The sequence below is a fragment of the Panulirus ornatus genome, chromosome 23 (genome assembly GCF_036320965.1).
Source record: "Panulirus ornatus isolate Po-2019 chromosome 23, ASM3632096v1, whole genome shotgun sequence".
NCBI classification, from domain to species: Eukaryota; Metazoa; Arthropoda; class Malacostraca; order Decapoda; family Palinuridae; genus Panulirus; species Panulirus ornatus.
In genome coordinates this window covers 7,985,936-8,010,434 of record NC_092246.1, presented here as the reverse complement: position 1 = coordinate 8,010,434, position 24,499 = coordinate 7,985,936, and the positions used below count along the sequence as shown (strand labels likewise).

Sequence of the window (24,499 nt, the reverse complement as noted above, 5' to 3'; positions counted from 1 at the left end):
GTTGGTTGAATGAATTTGAAGATAGAGTGGCAGATATAGGGTGTTTTGGTCAGGGTGATGTGCGATGTGAGAGGGTCAGGGAGAATGGTTTAGTAAACAGATAAGAGGTTGTGAAAGCTTTGCGTAAGATGAAAACTGGTAAGGCAGCGGGTTTGGATGGTATTGCTGTGGAATTTATCAAAAAAGGGGTTGACTGTGTTGTTGATTGGTTGGTAAGGATATTCAATGTATGTACAGATCATGGTGAAGTGCCTGAGGATTGGCAGAATGCATGCACTGTGCCATTGCACAAAGGCAAAGGGGATAAAGGTGAGTGTACAAATTACAGAGGCATAAGTATGTTGAGTATTCCTGGGAAATCATATGGAAGGGTATTGATTGAGATGGTCAAGGCATGTATCAGATTGGAGAAGAGCAGTGTGGTTTCAGAAGTGGTAGAGGATGTGTGGATCAGGTGTTTGCTATGAAGAATGTATGTGAGAAATACTTAGAAAAACAGATGGATTTGTACGTGGCATTTATGGATCTTGAGAAGGAATATGATAGAGTTGATAGAGATGCTTTATGGAATGTTTTAAGAGTACATGGTATGTAGCGTAAGTTGCTAGAAGCGGTGAAAGTTTTTATCAAGGATGTAAAGCATGTGTATGAGTAGGAAGAGACGAAAGTGATTGGTTCCCAGTGAATGTAAGTTGCAGCAGGATTGTGTGATGTCTCCATGGTTGTTTAATTTGTTTATGGATGGGGTGGTTAGGGAAGTGAATACACGGGTTTGGGAGAGAGGGGGCAAGTATGCAGTCAGTTATGGATAAGAGGGCTTGGGAAGTGAGTCCATTGTTATTTGCTGATGGTACAGCGCTGGTGGCTGATTTGGGTGAGAAACTGCAGAGGGTGGTGACCGAGTTTGGCAAAGTGTGCAAAAGGAGAAACTTGAGCGTAAAAGTAAATAAGAGCAAGGTTATCAGGTTCAGTAGGGTTTAGGGAAAAGTTAATTGAGAGGTAAGTTTGAATGGAAAAAAACTGGAGAAAAAGAAGTGTTTTAGATATCTGGGAGTAGACTGAGCAGTGGTTGGAACCATGGAAGCGGAAGTGAGTCACAGGATGGGGAAGGAGGCAAATGTTCTTGGCACACTGAAGAATATGTGGAAAGCAAGAACATTATCTCAGAGAGCAAAAATGGGTATATTTAAAGGAAAAGTGGTTCCAACAGTGTTATATGGTTGAGAGGGATGGGCTATAGATAGGGTTGTGCAGAGGAGGGTGGATGTGTTGGAAATTTTGGATATGAAATGTTTGAGGACAATATGTGGTGTGAGGTGGTTTGATCATGTAAGTAATGAAAGGGTAAGAGGGACGTGTGGTAATAAAAAGTGTGGTTCAGAGAGCAGAAGAGGGTGTGTTGAAATGGTTTGGACACATGGAGAGAATGAGTGAGGAAAGATTGACAAAGAGGATATATTTGTCAGAGGTGGAGGGAACAAGGAAAAGCAGGAGATCAAATTGGAGGAGGGACGGAGTGAACCAAATTTTGAGTGATCAGGGCCTGAACATACAGGAGGGTGAAAGGTGTGCAAGGAATAGAATGAATTGGAACAATGTGGTATACCAGGGTCATATGTGCTGTCAATGTATTGAACCAGGGCATGCAAAGCATCTGGGGTAAACTATGGAAAGATGTGTAGGGCCTGGATGTGGAAAGGGAGCTGTGGCTTTGGCACATTAAACATGACAGCTAGAGACTGAGTCCGAACAAATGTGGTCATTTTGTCTTTTCCTGTTGCTACCTTGCTTGGGGTGTGTGTGTGTGTGTGTGTGTGTGTGTGTGTGTGTGTGTGTGTTTCCTGTGTGGCAGGGTGGCAACAGGAATGGATGAAGGCAGCAAGTACGAATGTGTACATATGTATATGTCTGTGTATGTATACATATGTACAAGGCAAAATGTATATGTGCATGTATGAGCGTTTATGTATACATATGTGTATATGAATGGTTGGGCCATTCTTCATCTGTTTCCTTGAGTTACCTCGCTAATGCGGGAAACAGCGACTGTGTATGATCAACAAAGAAATAATATATACATGCATACACATGTACATATTCATACTTGCTTTCCTTTATCCGTTCCTGGCACTACCCCGTCCCACAGGAAACATCACCACTACCCCTTGCTTCAGTGAGGTAAAAAAAAAAAAAAAATAAATAAAAAAAAAATAAAAATAAAATAAAAAAAAATAAAAAAAGCCACATTTGTTCACACTCAGTCTCTAGCTGTCATGTGTAATGCACCAAAACCACAACTTCCTATCCACATCCAGTCCCCACATTCCTTTCCATGGTTTACCCCAGACATTTCACATGCCCTGGTTCAGTCCACTGACCGCACATCGATTCTGTATACCACATCGTTCCTATTCACTCTATTCCTTGAACACCTTACCCTCCTGCAAGTTCAAATCTCAATCGCTCAAAATCTTTTTCACTTCATCCTTCCACCTTCAATTTGGTCTCCTGCTTCTCCTTGTTCCCTCCACCTCTAACACATAGACCCTCTGGGTCAACCTTTCCTCACTCGTATTCAACATATGTCCAAACCATTACAAACACACCCTCTTCTGCTATCTCAACCACGCTCTTTATATTACCCTTTCCTTACTTACTCGATCAAACCACCTCATACAACATACTGTCCTTAAGCATTTCATTTCCAACACAACCACCCTCCTCTGTACAATCCTATTTATAACACATGCCTTGCAACCATATATCATTGCTGGAACTACTATTCCTTCAAATATACCTAATTTTGCTTAACAAGATAATGTTCTATCTTTCCATACATTCTTCATTGCTCCCAGAACCCTAGCCTGAGCCAGTTATCCATCACATTCACTAGGCCAATCCACAAGCTACCACATCCCAAATACACCACAATCACCTCCCAGTCACTTATCACAGTTAGCAGTACTTGAAAATCCTCACTCAAATCTCTTTTTCATGTCTCCTTTGTCTGTTCCCTCTCCCTTATATGCTCTCCTCGCTAATGATCCTATCTTTTCTCTTCTCTCCCTATTCACTTTTAAATTTAAAAACTGACAATTATTTCATATCCTCATATAGGATTCTCATATTCTAACATAAATGACAAACTAAAAATAGATAATGTACATACATGCTTTACTCAATCTAGTATTGTCAAATTGTTTATCAATGAGCATGTAAATGTTTCCATTGATTTTGGGTAACAAAACCATGCATAACATGTGATCACTTAAGTTTGACTAACCATAACAAACTATATAACAGACCAATATCCTGTGGTAAAAGGGTATACAAAACAAGACATTTACATACATCAAATCAATAAATCACAGCACAGCCCTTAGGACATTTTTCTCCAGAAATGATGAAACAGCCCCAAATCTCCTACTTTCTTAAGCCTGTATTTGAGCATGATTGTCAATATTATGACCTTACTAAAAACTTAAAATGTGATCTTGTATATAATAAAAAACATATTATGAAAGCATTAGCAAAAATTTTTACATACCAACAAAAATTCCTTTCCAGAGCCAAAAATGCTCATCAGAAGTATTGAGAGTCCTGCAATGATCAGAGGAGATGAAAACCTGTGCAGGGATGTAAGGTACACCTCCAGAGCCATACCAAAATTGAGAGAAACCAGGTGTATGCCCGAGTCTTGTTGGAGGTGGTGCATGTTGCATAAGAAGAGTACTACAGATATCAGGATCCCAAACATGTGAAGCAGGTGAATATAAAATGTAGTTTTCTGCTTTTCATTGGCTGCATTCTGGAAAAGGCAAAATCAATATATCAGATTTCTAAAGTATTGCAGTGGTGTAGAGATTTTGTGAGATTCAAAACTATTATCAGGGATAAGAAAAGAACGTAAGAGGCAAAAACACTTTATTTGTTAAGGTATCTAAACTGATTGTTCCTCCTGCTGGGATAGAAGCTAATCTCTTTTACTCACAAAGATGTTGGGATATGATGCATAGATATGTGCTAATTGGTTATATTTATCTATTATACTTACTGTCTCCCGCATCAGTGAGGTAGTGCAAGGAAACGGACAAAAGAATGGCCCAACCCACCCACATACATATGTTTATACATAAATGCCCACACACTCACATATACGTACCTATACATTTCAACATATACATACATATACATACACAGACATTTTATTATTATTTACTTTGTCGCTATCTTCCGCGTTAGTGAGGTACCGCAAGGAAACAGACGAAAGAATGGCCCAACCCACCCACATACACATGTATATACATACACGTCCACACACGCAAATATACGTACCTATACATCTCAACGTATACATATATATATATATATATATATATATATATATATATATATATATATATATATATATATATATATATATACACACAGACATACACATATATACACATGTACATTATTCATACTGTCTGCCTTTATTCATTCCCATCGCCACTCTGCCACACATGAAATAACAACCCCCTCCCCCCTCATGTGTGCGAGGTAGCGCTAGGAAAAGACAACAAAGGCCACATTCGTTCACACTCAGTCTCTAGCTGTCATGTAATAATGCACTGAAACCACAGCTCACTTTCTACATCCAGGCCCCACAGAACTTTCCATGGTTTACCCGAGACGCTTCACATGCCCTGGTTCAATCCATTGACAGCACGTATTTGCAGTCCAGAGTTTATTGATGATGAGTTTGAGAAGAAATATTCTATTGGATCTAAGTTAAAGTATCCTAGATCTTTCATTGATAAATCCCTTAAGTTAGCAAAGAAATCATTTTATGGAGTTGAACCCAAATCTCCTATTGACACCAAGAGTCTTTTAATTCTCCCTTTTAATAATAATTTTACTTTATTTCCCATGTTGCTTAAATCCTTTAATGTAAATGTTGCCTTCAGCAACAATAATACTATAAAGAATATCTTAATTAGGAACTCACCAGAAAATTCTCCTGGATGCATCTATAAAGTGCCAAGTCGAAATAGTGACAAGTTTTATTTTGGGCAAACTCGTAAGAATCTTTCTGTTAGACTTAAGCTGGGAGACTGGTAAGAATCTTTCTGTTAAGACTTAAGCAACATATAGTATCAGAACAGAATAAGAATCAAAAGCCTTGTTTAGTCACATTAAAAACTATGATCATTGTATTGACTGGAGTAATGCCACCTCAGTCATTAACTCTGACTCCAATACCATGAGAAATATCATTGAATCTTCTATTATCAAATACACAAAGAATTATAACCTTAATATTAGTGAAGGTCTATACAAATTGGATAACTTTATTGTTAATAAGATTTGTAAACAATTCACCTTGTTCTCCACATAATAAGTTTATGATATGCTCATTGTCTGCCTTGGATATTCACGTTTACCAAATAGCGTCCTAGCTAAGTCTCTTCGTTGTATATCAACTGACTGTTATTTCTCTCATGTCTCCCCTGATGATGTGGTTATTACATGAAAGTGCACTTGGGAACTTATTGTGTTTCATTTTCCCCCTGGACTCATAGGAATGTATATATGTGTGCATGTATGGGCGTTTGTGTGTATAAGAGAGGATGGGCCATTCCCACGTATTCCCTACATGTCATAGAAAGTGACAAAAAGGGGAGGGAACAAAGGGGCGGGAAATCCTCCCCTCCCGTGTTTGATTTTCCAAAAGAAGTAACAGAGAAGGGGGCAAAGTGAGAATATTCCCTCTAAGCTCAGTCCTCTGTTCTTAACGCTACCTCGCTAACACGTGAAATGGTAAATATGTATCAAGAAAAAAAGTACATGTATGGGCGTTAGGGTGTATACGAGTGGATGGGCCATTCCCACATATTTCCTGCATGTCGTAGAAGGTGAATAAAAGGGGACGGAACAGGGGGCTGGAAATCCTCCCCTCCCCTTTTTAATTTTCCAAAAGAAGGAAAAGAGAAGGGGGCCCAGTGAGAATATTCCCTCTAAAGCTCTATTCCCTCTAAAGCTCAGTCCTCTGTTCTTAACGCTGCCTCGCTAACATGTGAAATGGCGAATATGTATGAAAAAATGTGTGTATGTGTGTCAAAGTTATAGTAAGATGTTTTGGAGCAAAACAAGAGTGAAAAGATCAACAGAACAACTGTGGCATGGGAAGTGTGGATTTTTGGACCATATGAAGATTAGCAACCCTAATGTTTTTCTAAGCTAGGTTAGGTTCATATTCTAACCTAACCTAACCTAACCAGGAAAAATGTGTGTACATGTCCCTGTGACTGGGTTAGTGTTGAAATCTTCAGTTGATCAAAACATTTCAATTTTTTGCTAATGATGAACTGTATGTAATTCAAGGTACATGGTTAGGGATGGCGTCCTAATCCGCTGTTTGCATTCCAGTGATTAGATTGGTGATGGTACTGTTTAGGGTCTGGATAAAAAGATAGATACACAGACATACATACTTACAGCAAATAGTCTTGCCTTGTTTTCCGAGGTGAGGTGCAGTCTCCAAGATATAAGTTTTGGTTTCAGCCATGAATCTTGTTTGCCTAAGGTCTGGTGTAGAGTTGCTTCACATTGCCGGCAGAGGGCATATGATCTCTCCAGTCTTTTTCTAAGAGGAATTTTTTTTTTTGAAATATTCACTGAATTCAAACAGTAAAAATTAAATGGATCCATAGTAAAAATCTCGTACTTTAACCAACACAGCACAAACAAAAATCTAACACTAGATTCACCATTACACAAGCTGTTGTGTTCAACTACATTATTTCTTGAAAAAATCTTACAATTCTACCTGTATTCTTGAAAAGTAATATTTAGCTCAGAACATGTTAGGCCTGGTATCAAAAATTTCAGTTGAATTACTTTTTTTTTTTTTTTTTTTTTTTTTTTATACTTTGTCGCTGTCTCCCGCGTTTGCGAGGTAGCGCAAGGAAACAGACAAAAGAAATGGCCCAACCCCCCCCCCCCATACACATGTACATACACACATCCACACACGCAAATATACATACCTACACAGCTTTCCATGGTTTACCCCAGACGCTTCACATGCCTTGATTCAATCCACTGACAGCACGTCAACCCCTGTATACCACATCGCTCCAATTCACTCTATTCCTTGCCCTCCTTTCACCCTCCTGCATGTTCAGGCCCCGATCACACAAAATCTTTTTCACTCCATCTTTCCACCTCCAATTTGGTCTCCCTCTTCTCCTCGTTCCCTCCACCTCCGACACATATATCCTCTTGGTCAATCTTTCCTCACTCATTCTCTCCATGTGCCCAAACCATTTCAAAACACCCTCTTCTGCTCTCTCAACCACGCTCTTTTTATTTCCACACATCTCTCTTACCCTTACATTACTTACTCGATCAAACCACCTCACACCACACATTGTCCTCAAACATCTCATTTCCAGCACATCCATCCTCCTGCGCACAACTCTATCCATAGCCCACGCCTCGCAACCATACAGCATTGTTGGAACCACTATTCCTTCAAACATACCCATTTTTGCTTTCCGAGATAATGTTCTCGACTTCCACACATTTTTCAAGGCTCCCAAAATTTTCGCCCCCTCCCCCACCCTATGATCCACTTCCGCTTCCATGGTTCCATCCGCTGACAGATCCACTCCCAGATATCTAAAACACTTCACTTCCTCCAGTTTTTCTCCATTCAAACTCACCTCCCAATTGACTTGACCCTCAACCCTACTGTACCTAATAACCTTGCTCTTATTCACATTTACTCTTAACTTTCTTCTTCCACACACTTTACCAAACTCAGTCACCAGCTTCTGCAGTTTCTCACATGAATCAGCCACCAGCGCTGTATCATCAGCGAACAACAACTGACTCACTTCCCAAGCTCTCTCATCCCCAACAGACTTCATACTTGCCCCTCTTTCCAGGACTCTTGCATTTACCTCCCTAACAACCCCATCCATAAACAAATTAAACAACCATGGAGACATCACACACCCCTGCCGCAAACCTACATTCACTGAGAACCAATCACTTTCCTCTCTTCCTACACGTACACATGCCTTACATCCTCGATAAAAACTTTTCACTGCTTCTAACAACTTGCCTCCCACACCATATATTCTTAATACCTTCCACAGAGCATCTCTATCAACTCTATCAAATGCCTTCTCCAGATCCATAAATGCTACATACAAATCCATTTGCTTTTCTAAGTATTTCTCACATACATTCTTCAAAGCAAACACCTGATCCACACATCCTCTACCACTTATGTATTGTAAATGATGAAACAGACTACTTTCAAGATGGAAGATAAATGAGTGGTATAATTTACACAATTTTTTTCATAATAACAATATGCCTACCAGAGAAAAGTCTCCATCAGAAATTGAAACTTAACCTAATTCATAAATGGGTTCTGATTGCTCTGTCCTTGCGTATTACAGATAACTTCACTATTAGCACTATTAATTTAGAAAACTGAAGGCTGTGCTCAATTCTCACCTTCCTTTACATAAATGAATATGCATATCTAGAGGTGGTAAAAGTCAGGTGAAAACCCTTAAGTTACACCTTACTCGCAAAAACAACATCAGACATATACTAAAGGACAGCTTTAAGTCACATTTACTTCCTACACAAAAGCTGCTCAGAATGAAATTTAGCCGCCCCAATTCAAAACATTTTCTTTGCATGCTTTTTCTTGATTTTTTTAACAAGAAACTACTAAAGCTGAAGAAAAAAATAACTTTAAATGAGAGAAACATCTCATAAGAAAGAATATGACTCACCTATAATCTTCAATTTCTTTATCATAATTATCAGGATGAACTGGTGTGTAATCCGCTAATGCTCGTACTTTAAATGTTTGATTGAGGTTACAAGTTTGGCACAATCCATTACCTCGAGATAATCTAGGATGATTAGCAGGTTCCTTATCACTGTTTTGTTTCAAAGGTGTGTTTAGCGTTTCACAATATTGAGCAGGAATGTCACAGTTGTAATCCCCATCCTGTGGCAATCATAAAACAAAAACAAATAAATAGCTTTTAAAAATACCATTAAAAAATTCAGTCCATTAAAACTATCAACAAGAGTATTCTTTTAACAAGTACATTCAACAATAACTCACCTTGTGTAATGTTAATTGTAATAAATAAACTATAAACTCTTTATGTGTATAGATTGTACCTCTCTAATCTGGCAACTCCAATGTTCTGGCACATTTTGAATCTGCCACTATTAGTCTGTGGATCTGCCACCAGGGCAGCCCTGTTAGCAGTGATAAGGTGCCAAAATCTGTTTACACAGCAGCTGAGCTAATCAACAGTCCTAATAATTTCTTATATTCAGTTTTTTGCTGAAAAAAAGCCAGAAATGTTTCAAGTTTTGAAAGACTTTGAAAGGTATCAAGAGTACAGAATTAGACAGTGCACTCATAAAGTGTAAACAGATTTCTTTTCAGTGCACTGTACATGACAGCTAGAGACTGAGTGTGAACGAATGTGGCCTTTGTTGTCTTTTCCTAGCGCTACCTTGCGCATGCAGGGGGAGGGGGTTGTCATTTCATGTGTGGCGGGGTGGTGATGGGAATAAATAAAGGCAGCAAGTATGAATTATGTAAATGTGTATATATGTTTGTGTACATGTGAGGTAAGATTGACCAAGAGGATATATGTGTCGGAGGTGGAGGGAACAAGAAGAGGGAGACCAAATTGGAGGTGGAAAGATGGAGTGAAAAAGATTTTGTGTGATCGGGGCCTGAACATGCAGGAGGGTGAAAGGAGGGCAAGGAATAGAGTGAATTGGAGCGATGTGGTATACCGGGGTTGACGTGCTGTCAGTGGATTGAAGCAGGGCATGTGAAGCGTCTGGGGTAAACCATGGAAAGCTGTGTAGGTATGTATATTTGCGTGTGTGGACGTATGTATATACATGTGTATGGGGATGGGGTTGGGCCATTTCTTTCGTCTGTTTCCTTGCGCTACCTCGCAAACGTGGGAGACAGCGACAAAGTATAATAAAAAAAAATAATATATATTTGATCGAGTAAGTAAAGTAAGGGTAAGAGAGATGTGTGGAAATAAGAAGAGCGTGGTAGAGAGAGCAGAAGAGGGTGTTTTGAAATGGTTTGGTCACATGGAGAGAATGAGTGAGGAAAGATTGACCAAGAGGATATATGTGTCGGAGGTGAAGGGAACGAGGAGAAGTGGGAGACCAAATTGGAGGTGGAAAGATGGAGTGATAAAGATTTTGAGTGATCGGGGCCTGAACATGCAGGAGGGTGAAAGGCGGGCAAGGAATAGAGTGAATTGGATCGATGTGGTATACCAGGGTCGACGTGTTGTCAATGGATTGAACAAGGGCATGTGAAGCGTCTGGGGTAAACCATGGAAAGTTATGTGGGGCCTGATTGTGGAAAGGGAGCTGTGGTTTCGGGCATTATTGCATGACAACTAGAGACTGAGTGTGAACGAATGGGGCCTTTGTTGTCCTTTCCTAGCACTACCTAGCACACATGAGGGGGGAGGGGGATGTTATTCCATGTGTGGCAAGGTGATGGGAATGAATAAAGGCAGACAGTGTGAATTGTGTGCATGTGTATATATGTATATGTCTGTGTGTGTGTGTATATGTGTACATTGAGATGTATGGGTATGTATATTTGCGTGTGGGGACGTGTATTTATATACATGTGTATGGGGGTGGGATGGGCCATTTCTTTCGTGTGTTTCCTTGCCCTCCCTCGCAAACACGGGAGACAGCGACAAAGCAAAATAAATAAGTAAATATATATATATCTGCTTTGAAGAATGTATGTGAGAAATACTTAGAAAAGCAAATGGATTTGTATGTAGCATTTATGGATCTGGACAAGGCATATGATAGAGTTGATAGAGATGCTCTGTGGAAGGTATTAAGAATATATGGTGTGGGAGGCAAGTTGTTAGAAGCAGTGAAAAGTTTTTATCGAGGATGTAAGGCATGTGTACGTGTAGGAAGAGAGGAAAGTGATTGGTTCTCAGTGAATGTAGGTTTGCGGCAGGGGTGTGTGATGTCTCCATGGTTGTTTAATTTGTTTATGGATGGGGTTGTTAGGGAGGTAAATGCAAGAGTTTTGGAAAGAGGGGCAAGTATGAAGTCTGTTGGGGATGAGAGAGCTTGGGAAGTGAGTCAGCTGTTGTTCGCTGATGATACAGCACTGGTGGCTGATTCATGTGAGAAACTGCAGAAGCTGGTGACTGAGTTTGGTAAAGTGTGTGAAAGAAGAAAGTTAAGAGTAAATGTGAATAAGAGCAAGGTTATTAGGTACAGTAGGGTTGAGGGTCAAGTCAATTGGGAGGTAAGTTTGAATGGAGAAAAACTGGAGGAAGTAAAGTGTTTTAGATATCTGGGAGTGGATCTGGCAGCGGATGGAACCATGGAAGCGGAAGTGAATCATAGGGTGGGGGAGGGGGCGAAAATCCTGGGAGCCTTAAAGAATGTGTGGAAGTCGAGAACATTATCTCGGAAAGCAAAAATGGGTATGTTTGAAGGAATAGTGGTTCCAACAATGTTGTATGGTTGCGAGGCGTGGGCTATGGATAGAGTTGTGTGCAGGAGGGTGGATGTGCCAGAAATGAGATGTTTGAGGACAATGTGTGGTGTAAGGTGGTTTGATCGAGTAAGTAATGTAAGGGTAAGAGAGATGTGTGGAAATAAAAAGAGCGTGGTTGAGAGAGCAGAAGAGGGTGTTTTGAAATGGTTTGGGCACATGGAGAGAATGAGTGAGGAAAGATTGACCAAGAGGATATATGTGTCAGAGGTGGAGGGAATGAGGAGAAGTGGGAGACCAAATTGGAGGTGGAAAGATGGAGTGAAAAAAATTTTGTGTGATCGGGGCCTGAACATGCAGGAGGGTGAAAGGAGGGCAAGGAATAGAGTGAATTGGAGCGATGTGGTATACCGGGGTTGACGTGCTGTCAGTGGATTGAATCAAGGCATGTGAAGCGTCTGGAGTAAACCATGGAAAGCTGTGTAGGTATGTATATTTGCGTGTATGGACGTATGTATATACATGTGTATGGGGGGGGGGGGCATTTCTTTCGTCTGTTTCCTTGCGCTACCTCGCAAACGCGGGAGACAGCGACAAAGTATAATAAATAAATATAAAATATATATATACACACACCTAAGCATGATTTTCACATTAATTCTAATTTCAACTGTAAGTAGAGATGTGAAGGCAGTTATATCTGCACTGGATATGACAGAGAAAGCAATGGGAAAGTTGTAACTGTCAAAGATATGAACAAAATGAGCATTTTGAGGGACTGCTGATTGTAGTACAAGACAGGATGGTGAATGTGGTGTATCTAGGATGAGTGAAAATGATATTGCAATATGAGTAGGTAGCAGAAGCCTTGCACAAAAAGGAAGTCCATCTATAAAAAAGAAGTGAACAGGAATACTGTACAATTTTCTCAAGAAAGTGGGTGACAGGTACTATTAACTGGTTGGTCAGGATGTTCAATATCTGCACAGAGCAGGTGAGGAGCCTGAGGACTGAAAGAATTTGTGAGTTGTGCTACAGAGTGACCTGTAAGTGGCATTTATAGATCTGAAGAAAGGAAAAGATAGGAGTGAAAAAGATACCTTGAGGAAGGTGTTCTACAGAGATGGGAAAGATGGAAAGTTATAGTGTTATGAAGTGTTCACACCAGGTAAACCACATGTGGAAGTAGGAATGCAAGAGAGTATCCCAGTGGATGTGGGTCTGCATCATGGATGTGTGATGTCACCATAATCATTTAATCTCTACAAGGGCACGGTGGTGAAGAAGGAAAATGCAAGGGTCTTGGATGAGGGGCTTCATTTCCACTATGCTGTTTCCAGATGGCACAGCACAGGGGTAAACTCCAAAGAGACTTTCTAAGTGTGTGTCTAGGAGGGAAGATCAGAATATGTGAAGATAAGGCAACAGCAGGTGGGGAATAGGGGGATAAAGGACCGTAAGAGTGTTAGCTTATATGGGGAAGATCTGGAAAAAGTGAAATGCTTCAGGCACTGGGAGTGAACCTGACAGCAGATGTAGTCTTTCAGGCATTAACCCCTAAACTGCTCCCTTTGTTGTGTGACAAAATCTAAAGGCCTGCTTCCAGTGTCAGATGTCAAATTAAAACTTCCTGCCTCTTCTCTAAAACCAAAATGACATTTGCTTCAATCAAACAGCCAATGCTGTTGCTGTAGCATGCCACAAATGGAAAAAAATATCAGTCACCTCTATCTACCTCTCTGATGCTTGTTACCTCCACAATTCCTCAAGGTGGTGGCTACAGCAAAGAGTCTCAATAACAAGTGAACTCCAGTGCAGCTTCTTAGCCTTTAGCACTTCACCCTTAACAGGCCACTGGTAAAGGGCAACTCTTGTGCAGTTTGCAGAGGCTCCTACTTATGGACCTACTGACTACTTCGACCTAATGTGTTTACATAATGTTCCTCTCAAGTGCTCCCAACTTACTACTTCTATTTAATGTTCCTATCTACTACTTCTACCTAATGCTCATGCCTTAATGTTCTTACCTACTACCTTTATCTACTGCTCCTACCATTTTGCCAAAAAGTAGGGCTCGCACATAGTGCTCACCATAGGAAAATCTTAAGTGTTGTCGAGTGTAATGAGTTATAAGGGGAGATTTTGTCTGTGGACATAATGCCAATAGGCCAAATGTGGGTGAGGCAGAAAGAAAAGACAGCTACCTTGTCAGTGGTGTGCAACTTGACAAATAATGAAGTACTAGCTCAATATGCAGCTGTCACTAACCCTTCTGATACCCAGGCACCTCTGTCAATCAAAGAATGCCAAAAAGAAAGTATTTATATCACCTGGGAGAGACATGAACCTTTCTGATATTCAGGCACCTCTGTAACCCAAAGAATGTGTTATAGTGTATGTGCATCACCTGGGTGGGAAGCAAATAGACAGCACTAACTTTTGTAGTTAGTTTCATGAAAGAGGAAAAAAACTTTTGGGTAAGAGCATTGATGCAAATAAAGTTATTTTTTCATGTCTATGTAATTAGTGTCCATGTAAATGACATATAAACATGTTAAAGAACATGAATAATGTGAAAATTATACAAAATATCTGAAATACAATAAAATATAAGTTTAGTGTGGATTAAGGTATTTGAAAAAGTAAAACCCAGGTCTTAGAAGTCTGAAAAACTTTTTCTCAAAAAGAAATTTAAAACAACACTGATTTACTTGTAAATTATCAATTTCCATGACGCTTAAAGTAAAAGACTTTTTACTACAAGTTAAATACAACTTAAAAAAAAAAAAAAACATTTTACAAGGTCTAACTTACTTCTTGGCTCTTTGTTTAAACCCATATAAAAATGTTCTCAAAATTTTTTTCTATTACATCTATACATCAACATTTGTAAAACCCTACCAATACTTCATTAACTCAGTAAATCATTTTCTGAAATTCCAAAAATTCAGGACCTGATATACACCCCCTTAACAGAAACAATCCACACACGCTTACCTCTGTAAATCCGTTGTACTGTTGGCAAGATGGACAAACCCAGGTATCACGGTATCTAAATTCTACTTTTGTATCTGTATTGCAAAACCAGCAATTAACTTTCACAGGAAAACGTGGTCTGCAAGGATAAAAGATAAGGATCATAAGCAAGTCTTGTAAGACATCATCTCTTACTTGATACTAACAGTTTACTCCTTACTTTCTATCATGTTGTAACCCCTAATAAGTGCTACACCTGTATATAACTGTCTTTCCTTTTTTAATGTTGAAGGCTCCAGTCATAAACAAAAGTCCACATCATGGCCAGGCCTTGTCAAAATATAGAGAGAAGTATGAAACAGATAAAGAAATGACAAAGAAAAGTATTTACAAATTCTGGAAGTGAAAAACATCTTTTGAAATGTACCAAGTCATAGCTACTGGGAAAGACATGAAAATGTAAAGAGTTCCAAAGTCTCAGTGTGAATGGAAAGAAGCAGGTATCAAAACGGCTTACTGTTGAGTTACTGATGGCCACACAACAATCATGGGATGCAGCAGCTTGTCAAATATTGCCAGGTCTAGCTAGTGGTGTGGGTACACAAGCAGCCAGCTCTTGGGAGCAAAAACCAAATACCTACAGAAGAGGGAAAGTGAACCAACATCACAGCAAAGGCCAAGGGGGGTCAAGTTTGGGAGTAAGCATGGGACAGTTGATAAGTCGGACAGCTTTTCACTCTGCTCTGTCAAGTAAGGTTACAGAACTAGAACCACCCTAAATGTGAGAGCAGTACTCCATACAAGGACGAATCGGTCCCTTGTATAAATGAAGCAACTGTTCAGAAGAGGTGTTCCAACATCTAAAGAAAACACCCATTTTCTTAGAGACAGAGTTAGCCATTCCAATAATGTGGGGTTTCCAAGAAAGAGTGGATGTTATAGTAATACCAAGTATGTTCAGTGAGGCAAGGGGTAGAATTACAAAACTGTTAAAGGAGAAACAAGAGTTGTGAGTTTTTGACAGAGATGGGCAGAAATTTTGTGTACCCCACTGAGATATCCTGTCCAAGACAGAGAGTTTACTGGGGAAACTGTCAAGATGAGATGCAGATTGAGTGAGAGAAGAGGAAGCAAAAGTGAAGGCTGTTGATGAAAGCAGTGTTGAGTTGTTAACTTATGAATGGATTGGATTATTTGTGGGAGAGAAAACTGTAACAAAAGAAAGAGAGAGAGGGGATGGGGAGGGGGGGAACAGGACAGAACCTTGAGGGACATTGCTGTTGATGGAGAAAAGGGGGAAGGCTGATCCATCAACAACCACAGAGATAGATCAGCCACAGAGGAAGCACGATGTGATGGGGCAAAGTGAGGGATGGAAGCTTAGAGATGAGACCCGGTTGCCACGCCCTATCAAAAGCCTTGGATATTTCAAGGGCAAATACACATGACTCCCTTTCAGGGATGATGACCAGACGTTACGACAGGAAAGAACATCACCATTGGATCTTACCATAAGGAAGCCATACTGGTGATCAGGGAGATGACTGTGATCTTTGAGGTGTCGAAGGATATGGGAGTCAAGAAGGGATTCAAAGACTCTGGAAATGGTAGATGTCAATGCAATAAGATGATAGTTAGAGGGGACAGAACACTTCTTTGCAATGGGATGTATAAACGCATGCTTCCAAGGAGAAGGAAAAGTTTTGGTTTTTAAACATAAATAGAACAGATGAGTAAGCACAGGTGCAGGTTCAGAGGCACACTCTTTCAGTACATGGGGATGAATGCCATCAAGTCCATAAGCCTTGCTAGTGTCCTAAGAAAGAAGCACTTTTCAGACAGTTCAAAAAGGGATTAAGGGACGAGGCATAGGATTAGTGAGATGGGTGTCAGGAGGTGAAGCAATGTTAGAGTCATCCAAGGTGGAGTTAGAGGATAAATGGGAACACGGAGAGTTGCTTTGTCTACAGGAGAGATAGCTATGGTACCATCAGAATGGAAAAGTGAAGGAAAGGTAGAGCAACATTAGTTGTTAGAGATACCCATAGCTAAAGAACAGAAAGATCTGTCAGCAGATGATGGGGAGAGGTTATCACACTTCCTTTTGAATAAAGGAACACGTTGCCTCATAGATAACATGCTTGCAGCAATTATGGGAAATAATAAAAGCTGAATGGAAGCCTAAGGAAGGGGAGTTTTTCCAAGCCCAATATGCCTGATCCCTTGCCTGAATGGTCTTAGAAAAGGAATGGTTGAACCATGGATTGGACAAAGAGGTACTCTTGAAGAAAGAGGGGAGAACTGATTACCCTCCCATAAGAGTAACCCCTGCTATGTGTTTGGTGGAGACAAAAGCACCAACATGAGACAGTAATCTAACTAAGGAAAGTCAGAAAAGAAGTTACACAAGTTAATGTATCTAAGTGTAGAAGGGGTTGCTGAAGGGGGAAGTGTCTAAGAAATAACTCATCTATAATGTAGAGGCAGTGATTTCCTGCCATAAAATGAAGGTTTTACTTAGGGTTGGGACGGACTTTCACATATGGGTGCTAAATGGTAAACATTTCAAACTGGAATAAAGTAACATCACTTCAGTAAACCTAGCATAGCCCCTAAACCACGGAAAATTTAGTGGGGCCTGGATGCGGAAAGGGAGCTGTGGTTTCGGTGCATTATACATGACAGATAGAGACTGAGTGTGAACGAATGTGGCTTTTGTCGTCTTTTCCTGGCGCTACCTTGCACACATTCGAGGGAGGGGGGGGGGGGGGGGGGTTGTCACTTCACGGGTGGCGGGGTGGCAACAGGAATGGATGGAGGTAGCAAGTATGAATTATGTACATGAGTATATATGTCTGTGTATGTATATATATGTTTACGTTGAAATGTATAGGTATGTATATGTGCGTGTGTGGACGTGTATGTATATACATGTGTATGTGAGTGGGTTGGGCCTTTCTTTTGTCTGTTTCCTTGCGCTAACGCGGGAGACAGCGACAAAGTATAATAAAAATAAACAACCATATATATATATATATATATATATATATATATATATATACACGCATCCCTGGGGATAGGAGAAAGAACACCTCCCACGTATTCCCTACGTGTCATAGAAGGCGACTAAAATGGGAGGGAGCGGGGGGGTAGGGTTCCCACTCTTTTACTGAATAAAATTCAAGGCTTTTTCCAGGATATTTCCAGGATCTGTAAATGTTTTCCAGGATATTTTCTACAGGGTTTTCAGCCCACTTAACCTTAAATGGACTTCAATGTACAAACCATGTGGATAACACTGATCATTGGTTTGTGTTTGTTCTATTGCCCACATTTATAACTTAGTTACCATGTTAGTTCTAATGATTTAGGATTGGACTTGTATTGACAGGACTATCAGCCTATGGCTGTACTGAATAAAAAATACCAATCCATTCAGACAGTTAATCCACCTTGGCGTAAAGGAGAATAGTCTTAGATTAGGATTTCCTTCTATTATGTCAACAACTTGTTCTGGACTCAAATAAAAAGCCCTTCCAATTTCTAAAGATTCAATAATTTCAGCGTTAGCTATTTCCTTGCAAAATTCATCCGTGACTTCCTCTGAAAATTGTTTCTCTCTTGTTAAAAGTTCTTGGTTCCAATTCAATGCTAACTAAACGCTTTGAAAGTAAACATGCGATATTTATAAAAAAAAAAAATTTCGCAATCTTTGAACGTATTTGTATTTAACGATATTACATTGGGAAAAAGAAAAAAAAGACTTTAACCCAATCTGAGTCAATAAGAGTGGACTTGGCAAATGCGAAGCACGTTTTTTTTTCTTCAAAAAACTGGCCATCACGATCATTATTATTAACCACTGCTTTCATTACTCCATCACTGATGTGAGCAAGCGCTATCGAGACCGCGATTTCAGTTCGATTCCTACCATACAACTCGCCCCACAAAAAAAATAGCCGCAATGTAGCAATATACGTATATTCAGGGTACGAAAGCGAGGGACGAATGAGGCCCCAAGGGAAGTAACCTTTTCCTAACTGCCGTTTCAAGGGTTTTTCCCGGACATTTTCAATTATACGCGTTTTCCAGGCCTATTCCCGGCCTGGAGCACCACAAATCAAATTCCTGGGTTTTTCCCGTTTTCCCGGTGGCGTGGGAACCTTGGGGGGGGGGGGGGGGGCTGGAAATCCTCCCCTCTCATTTTTTTTCTTCTAATTTTCCAAAAGAAGGAACAGAGAAGGGGGCCAGGTGAGGATAATCCCTCAAAGGCCCAGTCCTCTGTTCTTAATGCTACCTCGCTAACGCAGATGGCAAATAGTATGAAATATATATATATATATTATACTTTGTCAGTCTCCTGCGTCAGCGAGGTAGCGCAAAGGAAACAGACGAAAGAATTGCCCAACCCACCCACATAAGCACACGCACATATACATAGCTATACATTTCAACGTATACATATAATATATATATATATATATATATATATATATATATATATATATATATATATATATATATATATATATATATATTTCATTTTGCTTTGTCGCTGTCTCCCGCATTAGCAAGGTAGCGCAAGGAACAGACGAAAGAATGGCCCACCCCCCACATATACAATGTATACACACACACGCAAATATACATACCTACACAGCTTTCCATGGTTCACCCCAGATGCTTCACATGCCGATTCAATCCACTGACAGCACGTCAACCCCGGTATACCACATCGATCCAATTCACTCTATTCCTTGCCCTCCTTTCACCCTCCTGCATGTTCAGGCCCCGATCACTCAAAATCTTTTTCACTCCATCTTTCCACCTCCAATTTGGTCTCCCACTTCTCCTCGTTCCCTCCACCTCCGACACATATATCCTCTTGGTCAATCTTTCCTCACTCATTCTCTCCATGTGCCCAAACCATTTCAAAACACCCTCTTCTGCTCTCTCAACCACGCTCTTTTTATTTCCACACATCTCTCTTACCCTTACGTAACTTACTCGATCAAACCACCTCACACCACACATTGTCCTCAAACATCTCATTTCCAGCACATCCATCCTCCTGCGTACAACTCTATCCATAGCCCACGCCTCGCAACCATACAACATTGTTGGAACCACTATTCCTTCAAACATACCCATTTTTGCTAATGGCTAATACCATTCCTTGTGGTATCCTAAGTAAGGTATCATCAAATTTGATTCAATGCTTTCTTTTACTTCTCTGCTGATGTTTGATATCATTAAGATGAAAAGAACTTAAGCTAATACCATTCCTTGTGGTACCCTAAGTAAAATATCATCAAACATGATTCAATTCTGACACTACTTGAACTTTCTTTTGGGTAAGTACTCTTTAATGCATCTTCCTATCTTACCCTTGATGTTACATCTTTCTCTAGTAAAATTCTATGATTTACCTTGTCAAAAGCCTTTGCAAAACCAAGAGAAACTGTATCCAGTCTCTGTCTTTACATCAAACTTTTGTACATGTAATCATAATGAGATAAAAATTAGCTTTGCATACTTTTTCCTCATATAAATCCAGATTGGCCTTTAATTATATTGTTCTTGTTCAATTGTTCTAATATGTTCTTTTAACATTCTTTCATGCATATATATATATATATATATATATATATATATATATATACATGTACATATTCATAATTGCTGCCCTCATCCATTCATGCAGCCAACGCCCCACACGTGAAATGGCATCCACCCTGCCCTCGCGCGCGTGCAAGGTAGCATGAGGAAAAGACAACAAAGGCCACATTTGTTCACACGCAGTCTCTAGATGTCATGTGTAATGCACTGAAACCACAGCTCCCTTTCCACATCCAGGCCCCCCCAAAAAAATTTCTATGGTTTATCACAGACTTTTGGATGTTAATGTGCTAAGAGGGGCAACTAGAGGGATGTCTGATCATCATCTTGTGGAGGCAAAGGTGAAGATTTGTAGAGGTATGGAAAGGAGACTTGTGTGAGGAAATACCAAGAGAAATTAAGTGCAGAATGGGAAAATGTGAGAGCAAATGACATAAGGGGAGTTGGGGAGGAATGGGATGTATCTAGGGAAGCAGTGATGGCTTGCGCAAAAGATGCCTGTGGCATGAGAAAGGTGGGAGGTGGGCAGATCAGAAAGGGTTGAGAGTGGTAGGATGAAGAAGTAAGATTGCTAGTGAAAGAGAAGAGAGAGGCATTTGGACGATTTTTGCAGGGAAATAGTGCAAATGACTGGGATATGTATAAAAGAAAGAGGCAGGAGGTCAAGAGAAAGATGCAGGAGGTGAAAAAGAGGGCAAATGAGAGTTGGGGTGAAAGAGTATCATTAAATTTTATTGAGAATACAATGTTTTGGAAGGAGGTAAATAAAATGCGTAAGACAAGAGAACAAATGGGAACATCAGTGAAGGGGGCTAATGGGCAAGTAATAACAAGTAGTGGAAGTGAGGAGATGGAGTGAGTATTTTGAAGGTTCGTTGAATGTCTGATGATAAGAGTGGCAGATACAGGGTGTCTTGGTCGAGGTGGTGTGCGAAATGAGAGGGTCAGGGAGAATGATTTGGTAAACTGAGAGGTAGTGAAAGCTTTGTGGAAGATGAAAGCTGGCAAGGCGGTGGGTTTGGATGGTACTGTAGTGGAATTTATCAAAAAAGGGGGTGACTGTTGTTGACTAGTTGGTGAGGATACTCAATGTATGTATGGTTCGTGGAGAAGTGCCTGAGGATTGGCAGAATGCATGCATAGTGCCATTGTACAAAGGCAAAGGTGATAAAGTTGAGTGTTCAAATTACAGAGTTATAAGATTGTTGAGTATTCCTGGGAAATCATATGGGTGGGTATTGGTGAGAGGGTGAAGGCACGTAGAGAGTATAAGATTGGGGAAGAGCATCGTAGTTTCAGAAGTGGTAGAGGATGTGTGGATCAGGTATCTGCTTTAAAGAATGTATGAGAAATACTTAGAAAAACAGATGGATTTGTATTTGGCATTTACAGATCTGGCGAAGGCATATGATAGAGTTGATAGAGTTGATAGAGATGCTCTGTGGAGTTATTATGAGTATATGGTTTGGGAGGTAAGTTGCAAGAAGCAGTGAAAAGTTTTTATCAAGGATGTTAGGAATGTGTACGAGTAGGAAGATGGGAAAGTGATTGGTTCCCAGTGAATGTTGGTTTGCGGCAGGGGGTGCATGATGTCTCCATGGTTGTTTAATTTGTTTATGAATGGGATTGTTAGGGAGGTGAATGCAAGAGTTTTGGAGAGCAAGTATGCAGTCTGTTGTGGATGATAGGGCTTGGGAAGTGATTCAGTAGTTGTTCGCTCATGATACTGCGCTGGTGGCTGATTTGAGTGAGAAACTGCATAAGCTGGTGACGGAGTTTGGTAAAGTGTGTGAAAAAAGAAAGCTGAGAGTAGATGTGAATAAGAGCAAGGTTATTAGGTTCAGTAGGGTTGAGAGACAAGTCAACTGGGAGGTACATTTGAATGGAGAAAAACTGGAGGAATAAAGTGTTCTAGATATCTGGGGGTGGATTTGGCAGCAGATGGAACCATGGAAGCAGAAGTGAGTCACAGGGTGGGGGAGGGGGCGAAGGTTCTGGGAGCGTTGAAGAATGTGTGGAAAGCGAGGATGTTATCTCAGAGAGCAAAAATGGGTGTCTTTGAAGGGATAGTGGTTCTAACAATGTTATATGGTTGTGAGGTGTGGGCTATAGATAGAGTTGTGCGGAGGAGGGTGGATGTGTTGGAAATGAGATGTCTGAGGACAATATGTGGTGAGGTGGTTTGATCAAGTAAGTAATGAAAGGGTAAGAGAGACTGGTAATAAAAAGAGTGTGGTTGAGAGAGCAGGAGGTGTATTGAAATGGTTTGATCACAAGGAGAGAATGAGGGGAAAGATTGACAAAGAGGATATATGATGGTGGAGGGAACGAGAAGTGGGAGACCAAATTGGAGGTGGAAGGATGGAGTGAAAAAGATTTTGAGCGCTCGGGGCCTGAACATACAGGAGGGTGAAAGGCATGCAAGGAATAGAGTGAATTGGAATGATGTGGTATAATGGGGTCGACGTACTGTCAATGGATTGAACCAGAGAATATGAAGCATCTAGGGTAAACCATGGAAAGTTTTGTGGGGCCTGTATGTGGAGAGGGAGCTATGGTTTCAGTGCATTATACATGGCAGCTAGAGAGTGAATGTCTTTTTTGTCTTTTCCTAGAGCTACCTATACATGTGTATATATGTATATGTCTATGTATATGCATGTATACATTAGAATGTATAGGTATGTATATGTACGTGTGTGGGCATTTATGTATATACACATGTATGTGGGTGTGTTGGGTCATTTTTTCATGTTTCCTTGCGCTACCTTGCTAATGTGGGAGGCGGTGATGTGATTGATACATATATATATATATATATATATATATATATATATATATATATATATATAGAGAGAGAGAGAGAGAGAGAGAGAGAGAGAGAGAGAGAGAATATTATACTTCAATTAAAACACCTCAAGGAAATATTCAAGAACTACAACTGGTTAACATTATAAAACAATTTTTAGCATCAGTTTAATTGGCAACTTAAATGGACTGCCTGATTGTATCCCTAATTCTAGTTCTACAGAAACATTTGGCAGAAAATTAGATAAAGCAGGGGAGATACATGAGCAAAATACAAGTCATAATTCACGAGTATGTATTATCACTGTCACCACTGAAACCACAGTGGCTCAGTAATTCAACAGCTTGAAAGAGGCTGAATAGCTTCATCCTAAACAGTCTGCGAAAATTTGTAAGAATAAACTATATACATATACGTATTTCGAGGACGGTCCTCATAATACAAGAACCTTACTATTCATGAAGTGCCACAACCAAAGACAAATCTACCAATCCCTACACCCCATGTGGCAAATATTTGTATGGATCCTAAAATTCTGTAACAAATTATGGTGGTAGCCGTTAATCTATAACTGCAGATAACTTTTAACAGTAACATACAATATAAAACACACCCGGTGTAATTTTTCATAACCTTAGGCAATTATACTGCTGTAAGTCTCAACTCGTCTATAACACTGTTTCAAACACTTCCTTTCACGATAAGAAAAAAAAGTCAGCTGTAAATAGCAATTACAAATCAAATTTGAGTCTGCAAAATACGTTAATGCCGACACCAAACACGTGGCCCGGTATTTGAATCATATATACTGAAAATCCCGGTCATAACCACTATTATGTAATGAAACACATATTTTCGGTATCAAGACAACACTCTACATCACCACAAGATCCTTTAATGCAAACACCTAAAGGTGATTCTTACCTTATCTTGCTATAGAGCACAGCACACCCAGCAAACACCCCAGAGGCGCCTGCCATTGCCGGCAGAATCATATCATACTCCATGATGCCCACTGACTCCTGATCAACGAACCAAGGGCTTGTTGGTAAGGTGGTGTTGGGGAAACAAATTTAAAACAGATGTAGCCTCCCGCGTCGGTAGGGACACCCGCCAAAACACATGGCCGCCTGACCCTCCCGCGACTTCTTCCTTCGACTGCTGCCACCCCGCCACCTACTACCCTTATATTAACCCCAATCATTATCTAAACTTCAAATTATTAGTTCATACCTTCAGTATATACAGAAAGTAAAGCCAGTATAAAGGGTTTATGTATATCTGACTTCCATTTATTATCTGATAAATCACAAATAATGACTTCATCATACATCTGGTAATGTCATATTTTGATTTAAATTTGTGATGTTAGTTGCCTATCACGATTTTACCCTATATAGCTTATATTTTTGCTCAAATATTTACATTATGAAGAGTAGTATTAATTTAGAAGAATTATCCTAGTGTAGTCCATCATATATGATGTAAGGCATTAGTTAGGTGATGATAAACCAAAATCACTTCTACCAAGTATAGATACGAACAGATTT

General features: G+C 40.0%; 1 protein-coding gene across 1 annotated transcript in view; it reads right to left on the bottom strand.

Moving 5' to 3' along the window:
* LOC139756778 (uncharacterized) overlaps positions 1-24,252 on the bottom strand; it is a 53,841-nt gene extending 29,589 nt beyond the window's left edge. The window contains exons 1-5 of the mRNA XM_071676559.1: positions 23,874-24,252; positions 14,543-14,660; positions 8,802-9,022; positions 6,481-6,628; positions 3,548-3,808 (exon numbers count right to left, since the gene is read on the bottom strand). Coding sequence (XP_071532660.1) covers positions 3,548-3,808; positions 6,481-6,628; positions 8,802-9,022; positions 14,543-14,660; positions 23,874-23,956 — 831 coding nt within the window. The 5' untranslated portion in view covers positions 23,957-24,252. The remainder of the gene's footprint in view (positions 1-3,547; positions 3,809-6,480; positions 6,629-8,801; positions 9,023-14,542; positions 14,661-23,873) is intronic.
* Between the last annotated feature and the right edge of the window lie 247 nt (positions 24,253-24,499).